The sequence below is a fragment of the Periophthalmus magnuspinnatus genome, chromosome 17 (assembly GCF_009829125.3).
Source record: "Periophthalmus magnuspinnatus isolate fPerMag1 chromosome 17, fPerMag1.2.pri, whole genome shotgun sequence".
NCBI classification, from domain to species: Eukaryota; Metazoa; Chordata; class Actinopteri; order Gobiiformes; family Gobiidae; genus Periophthalmus; species Periophthalmus magnuspinnatus.
The window spans coordinates 45,762-67,400 of NC_047142.1; the positions used below are offsets into that span (position 1 = coordinate 45,762).

The 21,639-nt window shown below is 42.5% G+C and overlaps 1 protein-coding gene across 1 annotated transcript in view; it reads right to left on the minus strand.

The window, feature by feature from the left end:
- Nucleotides 1–21,639, minus strand: part of LOC117385449 (zinc finger protein GLIS1) — a 53,940-nt gene that overhangs the window by 13,504 nt on the left and 18,797 nt on the right. The window contains exons 2-6 of the mRNA XM_033982738.2: nt 19,689–20,519; nt 14,674–14,835; nt 10,768–10,881; nt 7,105–7,216; nt 3,571–3,697 (exon numbers count right to left, since the gene is read on the minus strand). Of these exons, the coding sequence (XP_033838629.2) occupies nt 3,571–3,697; nt 7,105–7,216; nt 10,768–10,881; nt 14,674–14,835; nt 19,689–20,375 (1,202 nt within the window). The 5' untranslated portion in view covers nt 20,376–20,519. The remainder of the gene's footprint in view (nt 1–3,570; nt 3,698–7,104; nt 7,217–10,767; nt 10,882–14,673; nt 14,836–19,688; nt 20,520–21,639) is intronic.

The window sequence follows — 21,639 nt, forward strand, 5'->3', positions numbered from 1 at the left end:
TCAACACATCATTAATGAGACAAACACAACAAAACACAACCTAAAAACACACAACACAAAAACACAACACAAAAACACACAACACAAAAACACAACACAAAAACATAACATAAAAACACAAAAACACAAACCAAAAACACAACCTAAGGCATGAGTTTTAACACACAAAACATGCACAACAGATACAATTCTCCAGTTACATTCATCCTGACCACACGACGGGTCCCACTGCTCCTGACACAGGTTTATCCCAGAGACACTGAGGGACGGGTCAAATGCAGGTTTATCCCAGAGACACTGAGGGACGGGTCAAATGCAGGTTTATCCCAGAGACACTGAGGGACGGGTCAAATGCAGGTTTAACCCAGAGACACTGAGGGACGGGTCAAATGCAGGTTTAACCCAGAGACACCGAGGGACGGGTCAAATGCAGGTTTAACCCAGAGACACCGAGGGACGGGTCAAATGCAGGTTTATCCCAGAGACACCGAGGGACGGGTCAAATGCAGGTTTATCCCAGAGACACTGAGGGACGGGTCAAATGCAGGTTTAACCCAGAGCCACTGAGGGACGGGTCAAATGCAGGTTTAACCCAGAGCCACTGAGGGACGGGTCAAATGCAGGTTTATCCCAGAGACACTGAGGGACGGGTCAAATGCAGGTTTAACCCAGAGACACTGAGGGACGGGTCAAATGCAGGTTTATCCCAGAGCCACTGAGGGACGGGTCAAATGCAGGTTTATCCCAGAGACACTGAGGGACGGGTCAAATGCAGGTTTAACGCAGAGACACTGAGGGATGGGTCAAATGCAGGTTTATCCCAGAGACACTGAGGGACGGGTCAAATGCAGGTTTAACCCAGAGACACTGAGGGACGGGTCAAATGCAGGTTTAACCCAGAGACACTGAGGGACGGGTCAAATGCAGGTTTAACCCAGAGACACTGAGGGACAGGTCAAATGCAGAGGACAAACTTCTCTACAGGGGCAATAACATTTCCCATAAAGGTGCAGTATGTGTAAAACTTTGTCATTTCTCACTGACCTCATGTTCTGAACATCCTAATGACTCACCATGATGAGTTTACAAAGGGATTTTCACAACTTTCAGAAACCAGAGCAGAGTTTTGCCGCCACAGTAATGCAAACTAACACAGATTTATATTATACAAGCAGCTCTCAAGGTCAAAATATCTGAACTTTCACTCAAATAAATGGAAGAAAATCATGTACAGGCCGTTTAAACACAGGACGTGCGTCATGAGGCAGATCCTGTGTTTAAATGAATATCGCTGCTCTAAAATAAAGTCTGACTGCCCTTATGATAAAAACAAAATTAATTTTTGTAATTTAATCCCCAAACTAATTTCTGGCTTTTTTCCTGTCAGTTCTGTGAGACTTTCCTGGTTTTGTTCATAAAAGTTTACAGTGGTTCACACAGATCCACAGGCCTCAGCTTTTCTGTCCAAACCTCGTCTCAGAGGTTTGAGCTTTTATCATTTTCATCAAACTTTTTCTTTCACACACAAATGATACACACAACTTGATCTTCTCCAAAATGACCACGAAACCTCGAGCGGTGATAATGGAGCTGGTCTAGTGACGTCTGCCCATTAGACACACGACACACACGTGTGGGAATTAGGAAGAATAAAGTCGTGAGGATCAGATCTGTCCCTGTTGTGGATTTTATTGTGCAAAACCTCAAAGTTGTATTTAGAGAGATTTGTGCGTGTTTGAGTAAATCTTTATTCTCCTGTCGTCATGGCGTCAGACGTCATTCCTCTGATTCATCCCCGTTTTCACAGCCACTCGTACACGCCCACTGTGACATACAAATGTAAAAATGTGCTGCTCTAGTGTGACGTCCACTTCTCCATAGGTGGCGCCGACAGCCCCCGTGTGGAGAACTGTTGTGATTAGATTAGATTGATGTGATTATAACTATAGCAGACACGAGAATTTAGTGTTTGGAGCTTTTACAGGAGAAAATGTCATAGACTCTCATGTAATGTATACAGTACCATTTGTTTTCTCTAAGATTCTCTAAGATCTTTAAGTAGTTAGTGGCTTTGAGATGGAGATGTACAGCAGACTGGGCCACAAACAAAGTAATGTGTCTGCTCCATTCAGTGAAGAGTGAGCGTCACACTGGAGAAACTAAACACTCCATAAGAGAATGAACCAACACGAGAGAGAGCAGCTCAGGACCGCAGTCTGCTCAACACGAGAGAGAGCAGCTCAGGACCGCAGTCTGCTCAACACGAGAGAGAGCAGCTCAGGACCACAGTCTGCTCAACACGAGAGAGAGCAGCTCAGGACCACAGTCTGCTCAACACGAGAGAGAACAGCTCAGGACCGCAGTCTGCTCAACACGAGAGAGAGCAGCTCAGGACCGCAGTCTGCTCAACACGAGAGAGAGCAGCTCAGGACCGCAGTCTGCTCAACACGAGAGAGAGCAGCTCAGGACCGCAGTCTGCTCAACACGAGAGAGAGCAGCTCAGGACCACAGTCTGCTCAACACGAGAGAGAGCAGCTCAGGACCACAGTCTGCTCAACACGAGAGAGAACAGCTCAGGACCGCAGTCTGCTCAACACGAGAGAGAGCAGCTCAGGACCGCAGTCTGCTCAACACGAGAGAGAGCAGCTCAGGACCGCAGTCTGCTCAACACGAGAGAGAGCAGCTCAGGACCGCAGTCTGCTCAACACGAGAGAGAGCAGCTCAGGACCACAGTCTGCTCAACACGAGAGAGAGCAGCTCAGGACCACAGTCTGCTCAACACGAGAGAGAACAGCTCAGGACCGCAGTCTGCTCAACACGAGAGAGAGCAGCTCAGGACCGCAGTCTGCTCAACACGAGAGAGAGCAGCTCAGGACCGCAGTCTGCTCAACACGAGAGAGAGCAGCTCAGGACCGCAGTCCTCCCTCCATATCTAAGCACGTATATTCAACATAAAACAGATGGAAGTTATGCTCTACGATCACAAAACTGCAGCTTCTTTCTGTCCCGAGTGTCCGCACAGAGACTGATAAAGTGGCATTTCAATATTCTTTGCCTTCAACATGGAATTGTGTACAAAAAGTCTTGAAATTACAAGAACTGACTTCAATAGTTCAGTTTAAATCTATGCTGAAAGGTTTGGAAATTAAGTACATGATTTGTAATTGCTTTTAAGAATCCATTTTGTGACGTGTTGAAATGTGTGTGTGTGTGGGGGGGGGGGTGTCGGTGTGTGTGTGTGTGTGTGGGGGGGGGGGGGGTCGGGGTGTGTGTGTGTGTGTCTGTGGGTGTGTGTGTGTGGGGGGGGGGGGGTGTCGGTGTGTGTGTGTCTGTGGGGGGGTGTGTGTGTGTCTGTGTGTGTGTCTGTGTGTGATGTAACTGTAACTGTGCTGCTGTCTTGGCCAGGACTCCCTTGAAAAAGAGATTAGTCTCAATGGGACTTTCCTGGTTAAATAAAGGTTAAATAAAATTTAGTTTCGATTCAAGTTTTAGTATTGATTAGTATCTGATTTTCGATACTTTTAACTCTATAGTATAATAATAAATAAAGGTGTATTTGTCAGCACTCACCCATCTGTGGTTATAGACGCTCTCTGCTCGTACTCCTCCTCCAGACCTTCAAAACTGGACCCACTGTTTCCTGTCGTCACAAATGAACCTGCTGCCGTTTGGACGTCACTGCTGCTGCTGTAAACTCCTGAAAACACAATGTTACCCTCAATAATTCAAGACATAAACAGAATAATATATGTTCACTGCAAATAACATCATTTCCTTTGTTTTTTATGGAAAAATCTTGCTGTCCCTGTAGTTTAGACCTCTACAAACACGTCCTGAAATGTGTGGGATTCTTCTTTACAAATTCAGATTGCAGTTTTCTCTCAAATGTGAATGTTCCTAAAGTTGTTTACACTGTTTGCTCTGAACTCTTAATCTGCTGTTAAACATATTGCAAATACTAGATTTTATTTCTTTAAAAAAGTTCAGCATAGGAAAGTATAAAATCTACAAAGATAATAATAATTTAAATAATTTTATCCCAATGAACATGTTGTATTTCCCTTTGTAAACGTTTGGTTAAATGTTGCTCAGGTCAGTTTTCTAATTTGACTAATTTAACTTGACAGAGACTGAATCTGTATAAAAATATAAGAAAAGTCTGGATTTGCAGACAAACAGGTGCTGCATTTTCTGTTGAATTTTGAATCGTGAAAAAGCAAACCTGATTTTTCTGCCTATTTTCACATATTTAAAATTTTCATAAAGATACATTATGTAACTTTTCTCGAGAAGAGTCCCGCACCTGCTTGTCTCCATGGAGATGTTTGGCCATTCACCTGGAAAGTTCCACAGTATGATATTAAACGATATTATCTCCTGGTGAAGTTACAGTTCAGATCTGTGGAGAGGCGAGCCCACTCACAGTGAAAATGTTTGTCAAGGTATTTTTGAGCAACAAAAACACTTAAAATGTAATAAAGGTGAATATAAATGTGATCAGTTTAAAGCCACTTTTATTTGTTAAACACACATTTATATTATTCTTGAAAACTACTCGGCCAAAACATGCTCAAAGATAAACTCCGACGAGCTTTTACCCCTGAACCACATGCCTCAAAGCATTCTGGGTAAATCTGAGAGCTGTCTACAGTAATGTTCCTGGACTGTCAAATTTTTTCTGCGGCCAACATAAGGCGTTCTCCAACCTGACAACATGACAACTTTTTGGTCCATGTTCAACCACTGACAGAGAATAAGAAAATGTATTAGTTTAGATGAGAAAATGAATGACAGGCGCAAAAAGCCAACTCAGATTCACATTCTGTAAAAAAAACTGGACAAAACAACATTTAATGCACTTTTGGAGCAGACACCAATATAGGACAAATCATGCCACAAAAGTCTTCCAGGATTTTATTAAAGAGGGGGCATTATGCAAAATCAGCTTGGATCTTTCTGTTATAACGTTGTTCCTTCATCAAAATTATGCCTGAAGAGACTTTAGTCATTCATGGATGTTTGAGTAATCTAGCGATCTCTCCTGGGCCCTACTTGAACCCTCCTTATGGGCTGATTCCACATCACTGAGTGGTGTTTCATCTCCTCATGGAGAGAAGAGCATGTCCACCTCAGGTTTATGAAACAAAACCAACCATTTAAGACCAAAGTAACTCTTTATTCAAAAGCAGAGTGCAGATCACCACAGTGTGACATGAGAGTGCAGATCACTCCTGTGTTACATCAGAGTGCAGATCACCACAGTGTGACATGAGAGTGCAGATCACTCCTGTGTTACATCAGAGTGCAGATCACTCCTGTGTTACATCAGAGTGCAGATCACCACAGTGTGACATGAGAGTGCAGATCACTCCTGTGTTACATCAGAGTGCAGATCACCACAGTGTGACATGAGAGTGCAGATCACTCCTGTGTTACATCAGAGTGCAGATCACTCCTGTGTTACATCAGAGTGCAGATCACTCCTGTGTTACATCAGAGTGCAGATCACTCCTGTGTTACATCAGAGTGCAGATCACTCCTGTGTTACATCAGAGTGCAGATCACCACAGTGTGACATGAGAGTGCAGATCACTCCTGTGTTACATCAGAGTGCAGATCACTCCTATGTTACATCAGAGTGCAGATCACTCCTGTGTTACATCAGAGTGCAGATCACCTCAGTGTTACATGAGAGTGCAGATCACTCCTGTGTTACATCAGAGTGCAGATCACTCCTATGTTACATCAGAGTGCAGATCACCGCAGTGTTACATGAGAGTGCAGATCACTCCTGTGTTACATCAGAGTGCAGATCACCGCAGTGTTACATCAGAGTGCAGATCACTCCTGTGTTACATCAGAGTGCAGATCACTCCTGTGTTACATCAGAGTGCAGATCACCGCAGTGTTACATCAGAGTGCAGATCACCGCAGTGTTACATCAGAGTGCAGATCACTCCTGTGTTACATCAGAGTGCAGATCACTCCTGTGTTACATCAGAGTGCAGATCACTCCTGTGTTACATCAGAGTGCAGATCACTCCTGTGTTACATCAGAGTGCAGATCACTCCTGTGTTACATCAGAGTGCAGATCACCACAGTGTGACATGAGAGTGCAGATCACTCCTATGTTACATCAGAGTGCAGATCACTCCTGTGTTACATCAGAGTACAGATCACTCCTGTGTTACATCAGAGTGCAGATCACCACAGTGTTACATCAGAGTGCAGATCACTCCTGTGTTACATCAGAGTGCAGATCACCACAGTGTGACATGAGAGTGCTCTTTAGCTCATGTCATATCAGTTCACATGGATTTTCTCTACATCAGGTTCATTAGGCATTAAACTGTTAAGTGAACAAGTCCAATAATTTTCACATTACTGTATTTCAGTGACGGAAAGTGAAAGTGAAAGTACAGAACCTGACTGTCAAAACAACAGTAAAACGTGATCTGGTCAAAATAAAGTCTATGGAGTGTCTTTACATTGTAAATCTGGACATATTTCACGCTCTCTTTCCTCTTTGCTGCATTCTAACTATGCTTTATAACCCATGCCCCACTGTAAACCCATGTCCCGATGTAAACCCATGTCCCGATGTCCCGATGTAAACCCATGCCCCGATGTCCCGATGTAAACCCATGCCCCGATGTCCCGATGTAAACCCATGCCTCGCAGGGCAATTTAACATAAATATACAAAAGCATTATATAAAAAACAATACATTTACAGCTTCATGACCCTGATGTGATGTGCAGTAGTTCAATTAACAGAATGAACGCTGATGGTGTTGTGATTGTGATCTGAGGGGGAGGGGCTTAAGTCCAAAAAATATACAATGGTTTTGTCATTTGTTTGATTATAGATTGCAAGAGGCTTTGGATTTACCGCACATGCCCAAGATTTACCATGTTTTGGTAAATATTTATTTTATTGACTTAATCTGTAGAGACCATGTATAATGTTAATCTCATATACTGTTCTCATGGGCACAGGTGAGAGTTACCTGTGAAGTGATAACTCCCTTTAATCATGGGCACAGGTGAGTGTTACCTGTGAAGTGATAACTCCCTTTAATCATGGACACAGGTGAGTGTTACCTGTGAAGTGGTCCAGGCCGGGCAGAGGAGGGCTGTGGTTTGGATGTGAGACGTTCAGGTGCTGTCGAGACAAACAGTCGCTCAATATGTCTGACTCCAGCACAGAGGGCACCTGTGGAGATTTCAATACATGAACTAGTGTTGAACATGTTTAATGGAACTTTTTTATTTATATAGAAAGGAAAAATCCAACTGGCCCCTTGAACCCACCAAAGTGAAGCATCTTAAATGAAACAAACATCAGAGGTGAGACGTGTTGATGTAGGACACTTTTTAACCGAAGAAGGGGGGGGGGGGGGGGGGGGGGGGGTATAAAGGTTCATTTCTGTCAGTGAAACTTTTTTTGAATCAATACCTGTGGAAAATGAGTGTCTAGTTTGGATAGTAGTTTTATTATAGATTAGTATCTGTTTTTGATGCTTTTGACAGCTCTATTATAGATTATATTGTTGCCCTGTGTGTTTTTTGCATCACTATGGCCTTGGTTACCCCTGGCCTCTTAACGCTGCTCTGGTTCGATTGGAAACATATCTCTCATTGGGGATTTTCTGCCACTTCATTTTTCATAAAATCCATTTCTGTCCAACCACAACTGGTTTTAGTTCACTCTCGCAATCCCTCGCCTTAAGCTTCAAATGCTCTCATCTTATTTATCCAACATTGTTTCACCAAAATCAGACATGACAATATGACTCATTGTCCAACTTAAACAGAGCACAAAGCCAATTATTTATTCAAAGCAAATTTTATTAAGTTTAAATAGTTGTTTTGTGTCTCCGTTGGACCCGGCCCTGTCTTTTCTCTGCTTTTTGGACAACCTGACAGTAGAGTCCAGGTGTGCTCTCGGTCAGGAGTACCTCACCAGAGGATTACACAGTCATCAGTCTGTGCCAAGTCGACTTTTTCAGAGGTGGGAGAGAAACACTGTACTCAAGTAAGAGTAATATTACTGCAAAATAATACTACTCAAGTAGAAGTACAAAGTAGAGGTCCGAGAAATGACACAAGTAAAATTAAAAAAGTATTTGGTAAAAGTACTACTCAAGTAAGAGTAACTTAAAGAGTAACTGTTGGGACGTAACGTCTGATTTATGATTTTGGTGAATGTGACAAAACATTAAATAAATCACAAAATGTGGAATTTTCAAAGAGACACAAAATGAGACAAACTAAATCACATCTGAAGGAGCACGTGTGTGTTTATGATACACGTGTGTGTTTATGATACACGTGTGTGTTTATGTTACACGCGTGTGTTTATGTTACACGTGTGTGTTTATGATACACGTGTGTGTTTATGATACACGTGTGTTTATGATACACGTGTGTGTTTATGATACACGTGTGTTTATGATACACGTGTGTGTTTATGTTACACGTGTGTGTTTATGATACACGTGTGTTTATGATACACGTGTGTGTTTATGTTACACGTGTGTTTATGTTACACGTGTGCGTTTACATTACATGTGTGTGTTTATGTTACATGTGTGTGTTTATGTTACATGTGTGTGTTTGTTACATGTGTGTGTTTATGTTACATGTGTGTGTTTATGTTGTGTGTTTATGTATGTATGTTGTGCTAACACGCTAACACGCCCTCAGCTAAGCGCTAACTCCCAAGAGGCTAAACACATCTTTTCTGAAATGATTATCTGTCACTTCCTCAGAGTAAAGCAGGTTTTTGTCAGTTTGTTTTTCTCCAAACAGCAGTGAATTAAAGAGCAGCAGATCATTTACTGTTTGTCAGCAGCATCACAGTCTGTGTCCGTGTGTGTTTATGTTGTGTGTTTATGATACATGTGTGTGTTTATCATTTACTGTTTGTCAGCAGCATCACAGTCTGTGTCCGTGTGTGTTTATGTCATGTGTGTTAATGTTGTGTGTGTGTTAATGTTGTGTGTGTTAATGTTGTGTCAGCCTCGCTCTTCACATCTCCCCGTGTCTCTGCCCCTGACACGCGCCCGCTCATCCTCAGCGTGGTCGTGACATCAGAGCTGATCAATATTTGGAGATAAAGACGATAGAGAAACATGAGAACAAAACATTCATTACAGATCATGTAGATGTTGAAATTGTTTTTTCTTTGGCTTTGCTTTCCTGCACTTTTCCAATAGTCTTTTGAGCTTTACGTGCAGGTGGTGATCCTCTCAAAGCCTCACACTCTGTCATTATTTATTCACCTCATTCATCTCACAGTAAATCACCGCTGCAGCCGCCTCTGCCCTGGGGCAGACTGACAAAAGCGAGTCGCACATTTAAACTTCAGTGTGGTTCATTTGGTCCAGAATAAATCACAGTCACACACATAAGGGTGGCTGAATGAAGTGTCTTGCCTCAGGACACAAGGACAGGATCCACTGATTTGAGCTGAGATTAAACCCCTGACCTGCGGGCGGAGCAGTGAGTCACAGCGATGACTAATCCGTGAAACCCTTTATTTACTGAGGCACATTCAAAACAATAGCGGCTTTATAATCGCTTGTTTAACATTTCAGAAAAGACGTGTTTAGCCTCTTGGGAGTTAGCGCTTAGCTGAGGGCGTGTTAGCGTGTTAGCACAACATACTAGCACATGTGTTCCTGCTTAAAGACACAGTGTCACTTATGGACCATAGAAAACAAATAAGCTCCAGATACAAAGAACAATGGCCTTTCTATTCTCTGTCCAAGACCAGGAGAAATGTTTTGTTTAGCGCTTTAACCATTTGAATAGTAAACATGTTTGCTAATGCTAAACAAGGACACAGGCTGTGATGCTACTGACAAACAGTAAATGATCTGCTGCTCTTTAATTCACTGCTGTTTGGAGAAAAACAAACTGACAAAAACCTGCTTTACTCTGAGGAAGTGACTGATAATAATCTGTCTTTTTATTTAAATCATTGGAAATAATTGTGCATAAACTCTATTTTCTATTAGCACATATAGATATTATAGACATGTACAGCTAATAAAACGTTTAAGTCCATTTTTATCTTAGAAATTGTCATCATTCATTATGACGTCGATGTAAAGGACAAAACCCGAACCCAACAGGGACAAGTGTTCAACTTTATCCATTCACGAAAACATTTATACGATTAAATGTATAATATAATCATTTGGCAGCACAATCTCTGAGTGGCTAACACTCATGTCTCACACCAAGAAGGTTCTGGTTTCAATCCCTGGGCCTCCTGGGCCTTTCTGTGTACAGTTTGCATGTTCTCCCTATGTCTGGGTGGGTTTCCTCTGGTTTCCCCCATCAACGCAAAACATGCACAATACGTCAAATCCTCCAAAAAAGGACTGACCAAGACGAGCTCAAGATCTGGAGATGGGTTACATCTCCTGATCTCGGGTCAAATGCCTGTGGGGACAATAATGTAATAATCCATTAATAATCATAATAATCCATTTGATAATAATGTGGGTTTATCTTATACAGAAGCAGTACGGCCTTGGTCTTATTTGCATCTGTCCTTGTTGTATTCAGTATAATATAGACACATGTTTGTTTGTATGTTTTTGTTGTTATGTTTATTCATTTATATTGATTTCTACATGCTTCATCTTTAGTGGCAATGTGACTTTAACTTTTCTATATAGACATATTTGTATGTTTTTAAATAATAATATATAATTCATAAAGAATATCTAATAATCATGTAGTATGACTGACCTTAGCGTCCCGCGGGTGCAGTCCTCGTGCAGAGTGGGCTTTCACGTGTTTCCTCAGAGAGCTCGGGTCGGTGTAACGTTTGGAGCAGCCGGGACTCTGACAGGCGTACGGCTTCTGCACAAAAAAACAAAACACGTGAGAAACACAGAACAGCTGCAGTTGAAATGTGCTTTTTATAGTGGCACAATGTTATAGGTCAATTATAGACACATGTCACATGATGCATGTTTCTTTTTTTTTAAATCAAAGTTTAAATAATGATTAGAAATAAGTACATTTATAAAATGTTTGGTAAACTGTATTTAAACTTGACCATATTACATTGTTTTTTCTGTAATATTTATTCCTATAATCATTTTCTACTTATTTACAACTAGACCATTTTGGGCGAGACATTTGGAGCGACAGTGGCTCAGTCGGTAGAGTCTGCCCACTGATCCAAAGGTTAACGGTTCAAACCTCGCTCTCAGTGTAAATAAAGGGTAGAGTCAGATCCTCTGATCCACAGGGTCCCACAGATGAACGCTGTAGAGGTGTCGTCGGGCAAGACACTTCACCCAAGACACTTCACCCAAGACACTTCACCCAAAACACTTCACCCAAGACACTTCACCCAAAACACTTCACCCAAGACACTTCACCCACCTCGTCCCAAGAGTGTGTGTGTGAGTGTGAGAGTGTGTGTGTGTGGGGTGTGTGTGTGTGTGTGTGTGTGAGTGTGTGTGAGTGGGGGGGGGGGGGTGAGGGGGGGTGGGGGGTGTGGGTGTGTGTGTGGGGGTGCATGTGTGGGGGGGGTGTGGGGGGGGTGAGTGTGTGGGTGTGAGTGTGTGAGAGGGTGTGGGTGTGTGTGTGTGTGTGGGGGTGTGTGTGTGTGTGTGCATGTGTGGGGGGGTGAGTGTGTGGGTGTGAGTGTGTGAGAGGGTGTGGGTGTGTGTGTGTGTGGGGGGGTGTGTGTGTGTGTGTGCATGTGTGGGGGGGTGAGTGTGTGGGTGTGAGTGTGTGAGAGGGTGTGGGGGTGTGTGTCTGTGGGGGGTGTGTGTGTGAGTGTGTGTGAGTGGGGGAGGGTGTGTAGGGGTGTGTGGGTGTGTGTGTGTGTGCATGTGTGGGGGGGTGTGGGGGGGGTGAGTGTGTGGGTGTGTGTGTGTGAGGGGGTGTGTCTGTGTGTGCGTGTGTGGGGGGGGTGAGTGTGCGGGTGTGTGTGAGGGTGTGTGGGGGTGTGTGTGTGAGTGCGTGTGTGTGTGGTCAAGTGGGGTCACCATAACGTTTGAGTGCAGAGATTTTAAAATGGCTGCCTTTAGGAAACGGCCTCTTTATTCTTCTTTATTGTGACTTCATTCATGACACGTCAGGTCGTCTCTGCAGAACAGTTGGATCTGATTTAACTTGTGTCCTGTAGCGTTTCAGATGAAGTCATGTTTTCTTACATTTATGACGTTCTTTCAATTATGTTGTTTGAGCCAAATAACCAATAATTACTGAACTTTGACCTTTTTAACAAACTCCATTCACTTGAACTCGAGGAGATACGTCAACATTTAGTATCAACATAAAATTCCTGTTACTTCACTGTTTGGGCTGGGTATGTTAAAGTTTACAGCCTCATAAAATGAACAAAAACATGTGGAATTGTGTTTCTAAATACACTTGTAATTAGGGATGTTTTCAGGACTGGACCAGCTCTACACTCTCCATCAGGTCCTCAAGGCTCATGGGAGTTTGCCACAGTCCACATGTGTTTTGTGGATCTGGAGAAGGCATTCGACCGTGTCCCTCGTGGTGTCCTTTGGGGGTGCTCTGGGAGTATGGGGTCCAGGGCCTTTCCTGTCCGGTCCCTGTATGACCGGAGCAGGAGCTGTGTTCTTTGCAGTCAGACCTGTTCCCGGTGCAGGTTGGACTCAGGGCTGCCCTTTGTCACCAGTTCTGTTCATTATATTTATGAACAGAATTCACCCTCTGCAGGTGGAGAGTCTCTGCCCCAAGTGGAGGAGTTCAAGTATCTCAGGGTGTTGTTCTTGAGTGAGGGAAGGATGGAGCGTGAGATTGACAGGTGGATCGGTGCAGAGTCTGCAGTGATGCGGTCGCTGTATCGTCTGTTGTGGTGAAGAAGGAGCTGAGCCAAAAGGCAAAGCTCTCGATTTACCCTCACCTATGGTCCTGGTTTAGTCCTGGTTTAGATCTGGTTTAGACCTGTTTTTTTCACTTATGCTCATGATCTTTGGGTAGATATTTTTTGAGTTTTGATACTTGCTCAGATGAATCTAGTTTTGATTCTAGTTTTATTATTGATTAAAATGTGGATATAATTTTTTTGTTAGGATTTTGTCAAATCATTTCTACAAAACATTTAGCGAACCAATTGTACAATATCCTAATTAAAGTAAAAATAAGTCGGTCATGTGCTGCCTGCATCTAAGTATAAAGTATTTAACTGTCAGAGAATCAGGAAATACACTGTTAACTTGCTCGGTGTTGTTGGCTTTAGTCAAAACTTTGCTCTGTTCTCTGAAAGTAGTGAAAAGTGCTTATAAACTCATCCTGGTGAATAATTAGTTCAGATGCATCAGGTCAGTGAGGAATAAGTGTGAATCACAAACTGTTTAAAACTAGTTCTGTTTTCACGCTTTTAAGAATAGAACGAAAGAAATAAAAAGAAATAGAAAGAAAGAAAAATCTGGTACAGCAGTTTTAAATTTACCAAAACTGTTTACTTGAACTACCAATACTACTACTACTACAACTACTACAACTACTACAACTACTTCAACTACACCTCCATCTACTCCTCCTTTCTGCTCCTCCTTTCTGCTCCTCCTTTCTGCTCCTCCTTTCTACTCCTCCTTTCTGCTGCTCCTTTCTGCTCCTCCTTTCTGCTGCTCCTTTCTGCTCCTCCTTTCTGCTCCTCCTTTTGGCTCCTCCTTTCTGCTCCTCCTTTCTGCTGCTCCTCCTTTCTGCTCCTCCTTTTGGCTCCTCCTTTCTGCTCCTCCTTTCTGCTCCTCCAGCTGTTCAGCTCGTGCCTCATTATTCACTGGAGTTTTCCCCAGGGTTAAATGTCTTTTACTTTTCCCTTTTACTTTTGCCTTTTACTTTTGCCTTTTACTTTTGCCTTTTACTTTTGCCTTTTACTTTTGCCTTTTACTTGACTCTTTAGTGAAACCAACGGCCAACAACAACGACGGCTCCTGAAAGTTCGTGCAAATGTATTCTCTGTTGAAACGATGTTCTGATTAAAAAACATGAGATTTCACTGAAGACAGATTGTGTGGTGTCAGTTACACAAGTCTAAAAATACAACAGTGAATGTGAAAGTGAAACGTCCGTGTGGAATAATCAGACATATTTTGGCCCAAACAAAGGATTTTTTGAGACATGACACGTTTAACCAGGAGCAGTGTGGATTTTACAGAGTGTTGTTTTGTGTAACATTAACATGTTTAAAAAGGCGTTGTGTGCGTTTTACAGACTGGGCTGGTGTGTGTTGTCTCATGTAACATTTGTGTAAAAGGCATTTTTAAAACGAAGTAAACTTAGAGAAGAGTACAGCGGGTATTTTACAACCTCTAACACATATTTAGATCATGTTTCCTTTTATTGAAAAAGCGTTTTTCAAAATCGAACTACTACATTTGATTCTGAAGTATTTTTGTTCTTTGCAAATCAGGAAGTGTGTTTGGCCGGCCATTAGCATGCTAGTTCTTGTAAGAATTATCATGATCATTATCATATCATCTCTGAAGTCTGTGAAAAGCACTTTAGGGTGCTGATTACTCACCACGATGAGGGCTCATGTTACTCACAGTATTTGGGTCCTCTGGTGCTTAGCCCTGTACATCTATAGTGCTGTTACTCACAGTATCGAGGTGCGTCCTCTGGTGCTTAGCCCTGTACATCTATAGTGCTGTTACTCACAGTATCGAGGTGGGTCCTCTGGTGCTTAGCCCTGTCACTGGAGTTGCTGAAGGCTTTGACGCAGCCGCGGTGCTGACAGACGTACGGCTTTTCTCCGGTGTGACTGCGCAGGTGGATCTTCAGATTCTCCAGACGAGAAAAGGCTTTGGAGCAGCCCTCAAACTGACGACACAAGAAACAGAGGAGAAAACTGTGAGGCGCCTCAGTGAGTCAGAGTGCTAAAAAGTACAGATTCTTTAAAAAGTTACTTGAGTAAATGCAACCGAGTACTACCTACCTGTGGCTGAAGCCCATGAATGACCCAACAGACACTTTACCGAGCACCTTTTCACTTAAACAGACACTTTACCGAGCACCTTTTCACTTAAACAGACACTTTACCGAGCACCTTTTCACTAAAACATTTACGTCTGAACAGACTAAATGAGCATCCACGGTCGGTCATTGCACAATATTTATAAAACTCTAAATACGCAGAATCTGTTCATTACTCTGTCTCTTCTTGCAGTTCATTTTGTTGACAGTGAAATAAATGATCCAGTAAAAACATATTTAAATGAGCTGTTTGTTGTGTTTATGGTCTGATCTCCACAAACTGCTGCTACAGAAACACACGGTTCAAAACAGAGGCCCATTCAGTCTCTGTATTTACTTTATATTTCCACAGTGAGGTCATGGTCTGTCATAATGTAATTCAGGTTTGACTAATGATCGTCCAGTGTTTTAGTTTGTCTTATTAATTTGAATTAGCAGCACCGTCTCATAAGGAATCTATTAAGAAAGCCCGAGACAGAGCCAAGTGAACGGGTAAGAGCTGTTCAGAGCGTTTGGATAAAAATTAAAGCATGTTATAATGTTCCCTCATCAAAAACACGCCTGAAGAGGTTTAAGATGTCATCCATGTTTGAGTAACCCAGTGGCCCTATTTGAAAGCTGCTTATGGTTAGCTGTACAAGCCTGTACGAGACTCCGCCCACAGGCCTTCATCACCCATGCTCCACACAACAACTCTCCATAAATATACAAAAACATGATACAAAACTGTACACTATGACGTGACAAACCTGGTGTGATGTGCAGTAGTTTCATTAGTGGAATGCAGCTGAATGTGTTGTGATGGTGCTCTGAAGGGGGAGGGACTTAGCACAGAGAGTATAGAGAGATGAGGGACTCAGAGTGTCAAAAACAAACTCAAAACTAATTAAATGTTTTAGAGCATTGTGTTTGGCAAATATCTCACTTTCAAAACAATAAAAGGAAACATGTCTGTGTAATCCCCCAGTCGTCGACAAAGTTTAAATCTGTCGTTAAACGTCTTCACTCCTACAACAACTGGTCCAGTTGACAGATTTATATTTCAGAAGGAAACATGGTGATTTCTGCAGCCTTGTACAACAGGGGCCCCACAAGGGTCAATTCTGGGGCCCCTGTTGTTCAGCATTTATATCAATAACCTCCCAGACGTGTGCAAAGATGTCGACGTCATCATGTACACAGATGATGATGTCATCTACACACATGGGGGGATCTGCAGCAAGTGACCACATTGTCTTTATGGACAAAATTGGTCATTGGCTCCAATTTTCATGTCAGACACTAAACATTAATAAAACTGTATTTATAAAACTTATTTTACCAAAACTAACAGAATTAAAGACATGCCCAGCATCTTTGTTAACGGAGTAAAAATAAATACTGTAATAGAGACAAAGAAAAAGTACACAACTCAGATACAACATCTCTTCCCTAAGACACATGAGGAACAGCCTGACAGTAGAGGGCGCTCTCACATATTTCAATGCCATGATGACCCCACACATGACCCACTGTGTGTCCTGCTCAGGCCGAGGAGAGAGGCTCAAACTCTGACCCTGACCCAAACCTCTCAGATCCATCTATGATCAGGTAGAAAAAGCACTCGATAAAAAACACTGTCATATCCTAAATAAATATAAAATGTTCAGTTTCGACAATTTAATTGCGTATTCAAATCTAAGAAATGTATTCAAAATTATGAATAAAGCAGCCACCTGCACTGAAAACATTATTAACATTATTATTAAACTTTCTTCTGAACAAACTCCAGATCCTCTTGTCTCTGTGAACTCAAACTGCTCAGGTCCAAACAGATCCTTGGCCTTTGCTCAGACTTTTCTTTTCAAACCATCAGAGAATCAGCCCCAGACTCTGAAACTGTAGATTTGAATCATTTTATTAGAAATGTGAAAAAGTACATATTAGATAATCAAATGTGTCCATGTCAGTCTGGTTCATTTGTTCTATTTCTCTGTAAAAACCTGCACAAAATTGATTTTTGATGATGAACTGTTAACTTATAACTCACACTGTTATAATGTCATTGTAATGAAATTTGTATTTTAATGTGTCTTCACCTGTCCAGGACCTGCACCTGTCCAGGACCTGCACCTGTCCAAGACCTGCACTTGTCCAGGTGTAGCAGTAGCAGCAGCTTAATCTGGTACAAATCATCTTTTCTTTTGTGAGATTAATGAATTTGTACATGGTCCCAACAAATAAAGAAGAGAGGAAGTAAATTTGTGATGTGATAATATTTAATACCCCATAGAGGTGAAGTACCCCCTCTTTAATGATACAAAGCAGTAACTTGAGACAAACTGGTGGCAGAATGTAACTAGAAGCACTGCTCTGTCTGAAACTGTTACTCAACTTAGGCAAGAAAAGGCAAGTTTATTTTTATAGCACAATTCGTACACAAAGTAATTCAAAGTGCTTTACAGAACTTTGACTTTAATCTGAGTTTAACACAATCTGACCATAAATATCTGACTTATCTGAACTTCAGCAGGTGATCTGTGCTGTTAAACAAGTCTCTCTGTAATAACATTACAGTCACAAGCTACAATTTACTCTGTAAAATCAAACTCGTAAACAGGACCATGAGCTTGGACTGACCACAGGCTCCTGAACATGTTGAAATTTTAAAACCTTTTGTCGGTATTTGCAAATGTGTGCACTGAACATTCTACCATAGACATACATGTAGACCCCCCCAGTGTGACGTCACTGCAGAATATCAGTATGTATTGGTTTTGCGATTGAACACTACGTTTTTATCCAAACCCCAAAACAACGAGGAAAAGCTCCAGCTATAAACTTTAGATATAAACTTTAGATAAGCACTGTGTTAAGTCACATAAGATGAAAAAAAAGTTAAACTGTCTCCAAAATCATTTCAAAACATGTTTGCAGAGCGCGTCCCCACGTGGCGTCTGATAATGGAGCTCATGGTCTTAAAATGTCGTCCTTTTGTTTTCATTTCATATTTATTTTCAAAAGCTCCATATTTTATGAATTATTAATGTGCGTCTCTAATGGCTCCATCTGCTTTTAATGCAGATACTGCAAAGAATGCTGGGAAACTTGGGACACACCAATCCAGCTCTTTCAGTTCTGATAGTGTAGGCAGCACGGTGGCTGAGTGGCTCATGTCTCACAGCAGAAGGTTTGGTTGATCCCCGGGTCGCCCAGGCCTTTCTGTGTGGAGTTTTTCATGTTTCTCCTCGTGTCTGGATGGGTTTCCTCCGGGTACTCCGGTTTCCCCCATCAACCAAAACATGAACGACCTTCAAGACAACTGTTGGTGTGATTTTGGGCGTTACAAAAATAGAATGAATTGAATTGATACCGATTCTTATACTTTAAGTATCAACCACTCCCCAAAATCGACCGATACCAGGGACTGAAACCAGCAAAAGAAAAGAAAAAATGGATCCAAATGTGTTTTTCATCCTTAAAGTAACAACGGCTTTATGTGAATAAAAGTCAAACATTATGAGACTTTCTGACTTTCTGGGTCAGTGGTCAGGGGTCAGGGGTCAGGGGTCTAACAGTGGACAGGGAGCTGTGGGTGGATGTTAAACACTTCTGTGTTTACAAACAGATGTCTTTGTGTGTCAGTGCTAATGCTAATGCTAATTTCAGAGCCTAATAAATATTTAAATAACACCACAAATTGAAATAATCTACACCTAAAAATCATCGTGTCGTCTTTAGCACAAATGTAATTTTGTTTTAATAAAAGTTAGCATTAGCATTAGCACTGGCACACACAGATGTCCCTTTGTTTTCTCTGGTTTCCCCACATTTCTCCACAGATGTCAGTGACATCCACCTGCAGCTCCCTGTCCACTGTCTGACCCTAACCCCCTGACCTCTGACCCCTAACCCCCTGACCCACCTGCAGCTCCCTGTCCTCTGTCTGACCCTAACCCCCTGACCTCTGACCCCTAACCCCCTGACCTCTGACCCCTAACCCCCTGACCCACCTGCAGCTCCCTGTCCACTGTCTGACCCCCGACCCCGACCCAACATCTTGAACATTACATTTCAGCAGCCGCACGGACCATCCCTCTGACCCTCTGTGCAGACCCTCCCTCTGACCCTCCCTCTGTGCAGACCCTCTGTGCAGACCCTCTCTGACCCTCTGTGCAGACCCTCCCTCTGACCCTCCCTCTGTGCAGACCCTCCCTCTGTGCAGACCCTCTCTGACCCTCTGTGCAGACCCTCCCTCTGTGCAGACCCTCCTCTGACCCTCCCTCTGTACAGACCCTCCCTCTGACCCTCTGTGCAGACCCTCCCTCTGTACAGACCCTCCCTCTGACCCTCTGTGCAGACCCTCCCTCTGTGCAGACCCTCCTCTGACCCTCCCTCTGTACAGACCCTCCCTCTGACCCTCTGTGCAGACCCTCCCTCTGTACAGACCCTCCCTCTGACCCTCTGTGCAGACCCTCCCTCTGTGCAGACCCTCCCTCTGACCCTCCCTCTGTGCAGACCTTCCCTCTGACCCTCTGTGCAGACCCTCCCTCTGACCCTCCCTCTGTGCAGACCCTCCCTCTGACCCTCTGTGCAGACCCTCCCTCTGACCCTCCCTCTGTGCAGCTGTTGTGCACAGAGCCTATTAAATCAATGCCACATTTAATGCTGTACTGTGGAACATTCCCGGTGCACCTTTAACAACGTAGAGCAGGACTCACCATGCACTTGTTGGGCTTCTCTCCGGAGTGCACCCTCATGTGGATCAGAAGTTTATAACGCGCGTTGAACGGTTTGTGTCGCCGAACGCATCCCGCCCAGAAACACGTAAACTCCTCCCCCTTCCTCTGGTCTATGTGCACTTTCTCTATGTGCCTCACCAGCTCCTCCTGGCTGCTGTAGGCGGTACTACAGTCCATCCAATGACACTGGTATTCCAATACACTGTCCAGACTTTGAGACACAGGCGAGTGCATCGAGTTTGGACTGTTCGTATTACCGCAGTGGGTGTACGGATTCACGTGGAAAGGCTCAGTTTTACATTGAAAAATATCATCCGCTGGTTCTTGTTTTATTGTGAATTGGGGCAAAGTTTTCTCATTTGAAATCGGCAAATTAAAAGTTGAAATTGGCGCAGTGACACTGTGAAGTGAACAGTCCAAACTAGGAGTACCATTAACTGCAATAGCAAAGTCCGTTTTAGTCTTTTCTGAATAACTCGTTTTAAAGGTTAGCAAAGAGTTTAGCTCACGTTCCAATGATAGTGAGGTTTTTGGGAATCGACACATATCCAGAGCTCCAGATGGTTGGTAGAAGTCTCCAGAAGAGAGCGGAGAATCCTCAAAAACGGTCCCAAAAGCAGGTAGGGTCAGCTGGGCGTCGGGTGGACAAAGGTCCGGGGGCCACATGGTTCTTGGATTTAAGAGACCATTGAATGAAGAGAAATCCAAAGAGTTACAACATTTTCCATTGAAATAATCATTGTGTAGAAGTTGGCGCTGTGTGCACGTCCATTGCTCAATCGAAGCGGCTACTGCTCACTCGCTCCAGCACTGTCGAAAAAAAAGAATAAAAATTTGATTAGGAACATGAGGAAAAAGTTTGGATCGCTTTGGAACTTTTGGGAATCCTTGTGTAATCTAGGAAATTTCTCTTTGGGGATTGTAAAATAAAAATGTTGTTGGTTAAACTGGAGAAGTGAAAGAGTATCCAAAAAACTGTACTGAAGTAAGAGTAACATTACTTCAAATAGAAATACAAAGTAGTGGTCCAAGAATTTACTCAGGGAAGAGTAAAAAGTATTTGGGAAAAGTAAAGAGTAACTTAAAGAGTAACTGTCGGGACATAACATCTGATTTATGATTTTGGTGAATGTGACAAAACATGAAATAAGTCACAAAATTAAATGGCTGCTCTTCAGATTTTGGGCTGAACGAAAGAAAAACTGAACTGTCAACCCTGATCAGATGAGCCTGAGCCTAACCCTACTAGTAATACTAGTATTATATGTTTTAAAGATTATTATTTTAACAGTAACATATATTTACATCACCATGTTTTTTTTTATTGTTTTGAAAATGATATAGTCACAGAAAACAACATATTAACATGTTTAATAAGTTTCACTTTTGTTTTTGATGCTCTGAGTTACTGAAACCACAGCACATCAGGTTTGTGAAGTAGTAGTGTTTTGTTTTGGTTCATGATTTTGTTTATTTATTGTTGTTTGAGGATCTGTGATGTAGGCGCGCACTGCAAACCACACAGTGTTAGAATAGAGATCACTAGATTATTCAAACCTGGAGGGAGTTATACGATGGAAGCTCCAAAAAGCAGATTTTACAGAATAATGATGATGTTATTGCATTGCCTGGAATGTTCCACAGTGTGGCATTCAACTGTCCATCTTGCAAGTTTAATGTCATACTGTGGAACATTTTAGGCAAAACAAATCATCTCCATGGAGAAAAGCAGGTGCCGTAAGCATACCTGAAAAGTTACAGAGTGCACCTTTAACCAGTTTTCAGTGGCAAAAAAATAAAAATAAAAGATGGGACAATAAAAGTTACAAAAGCTGTAAAAATGTCTCGATTAATGTCAAACTAGAGATTTTTCTTTCGTTCCCTTCACTGGCGACTCAACACTTTCTCATTAAAATCACCAAATGAGGAG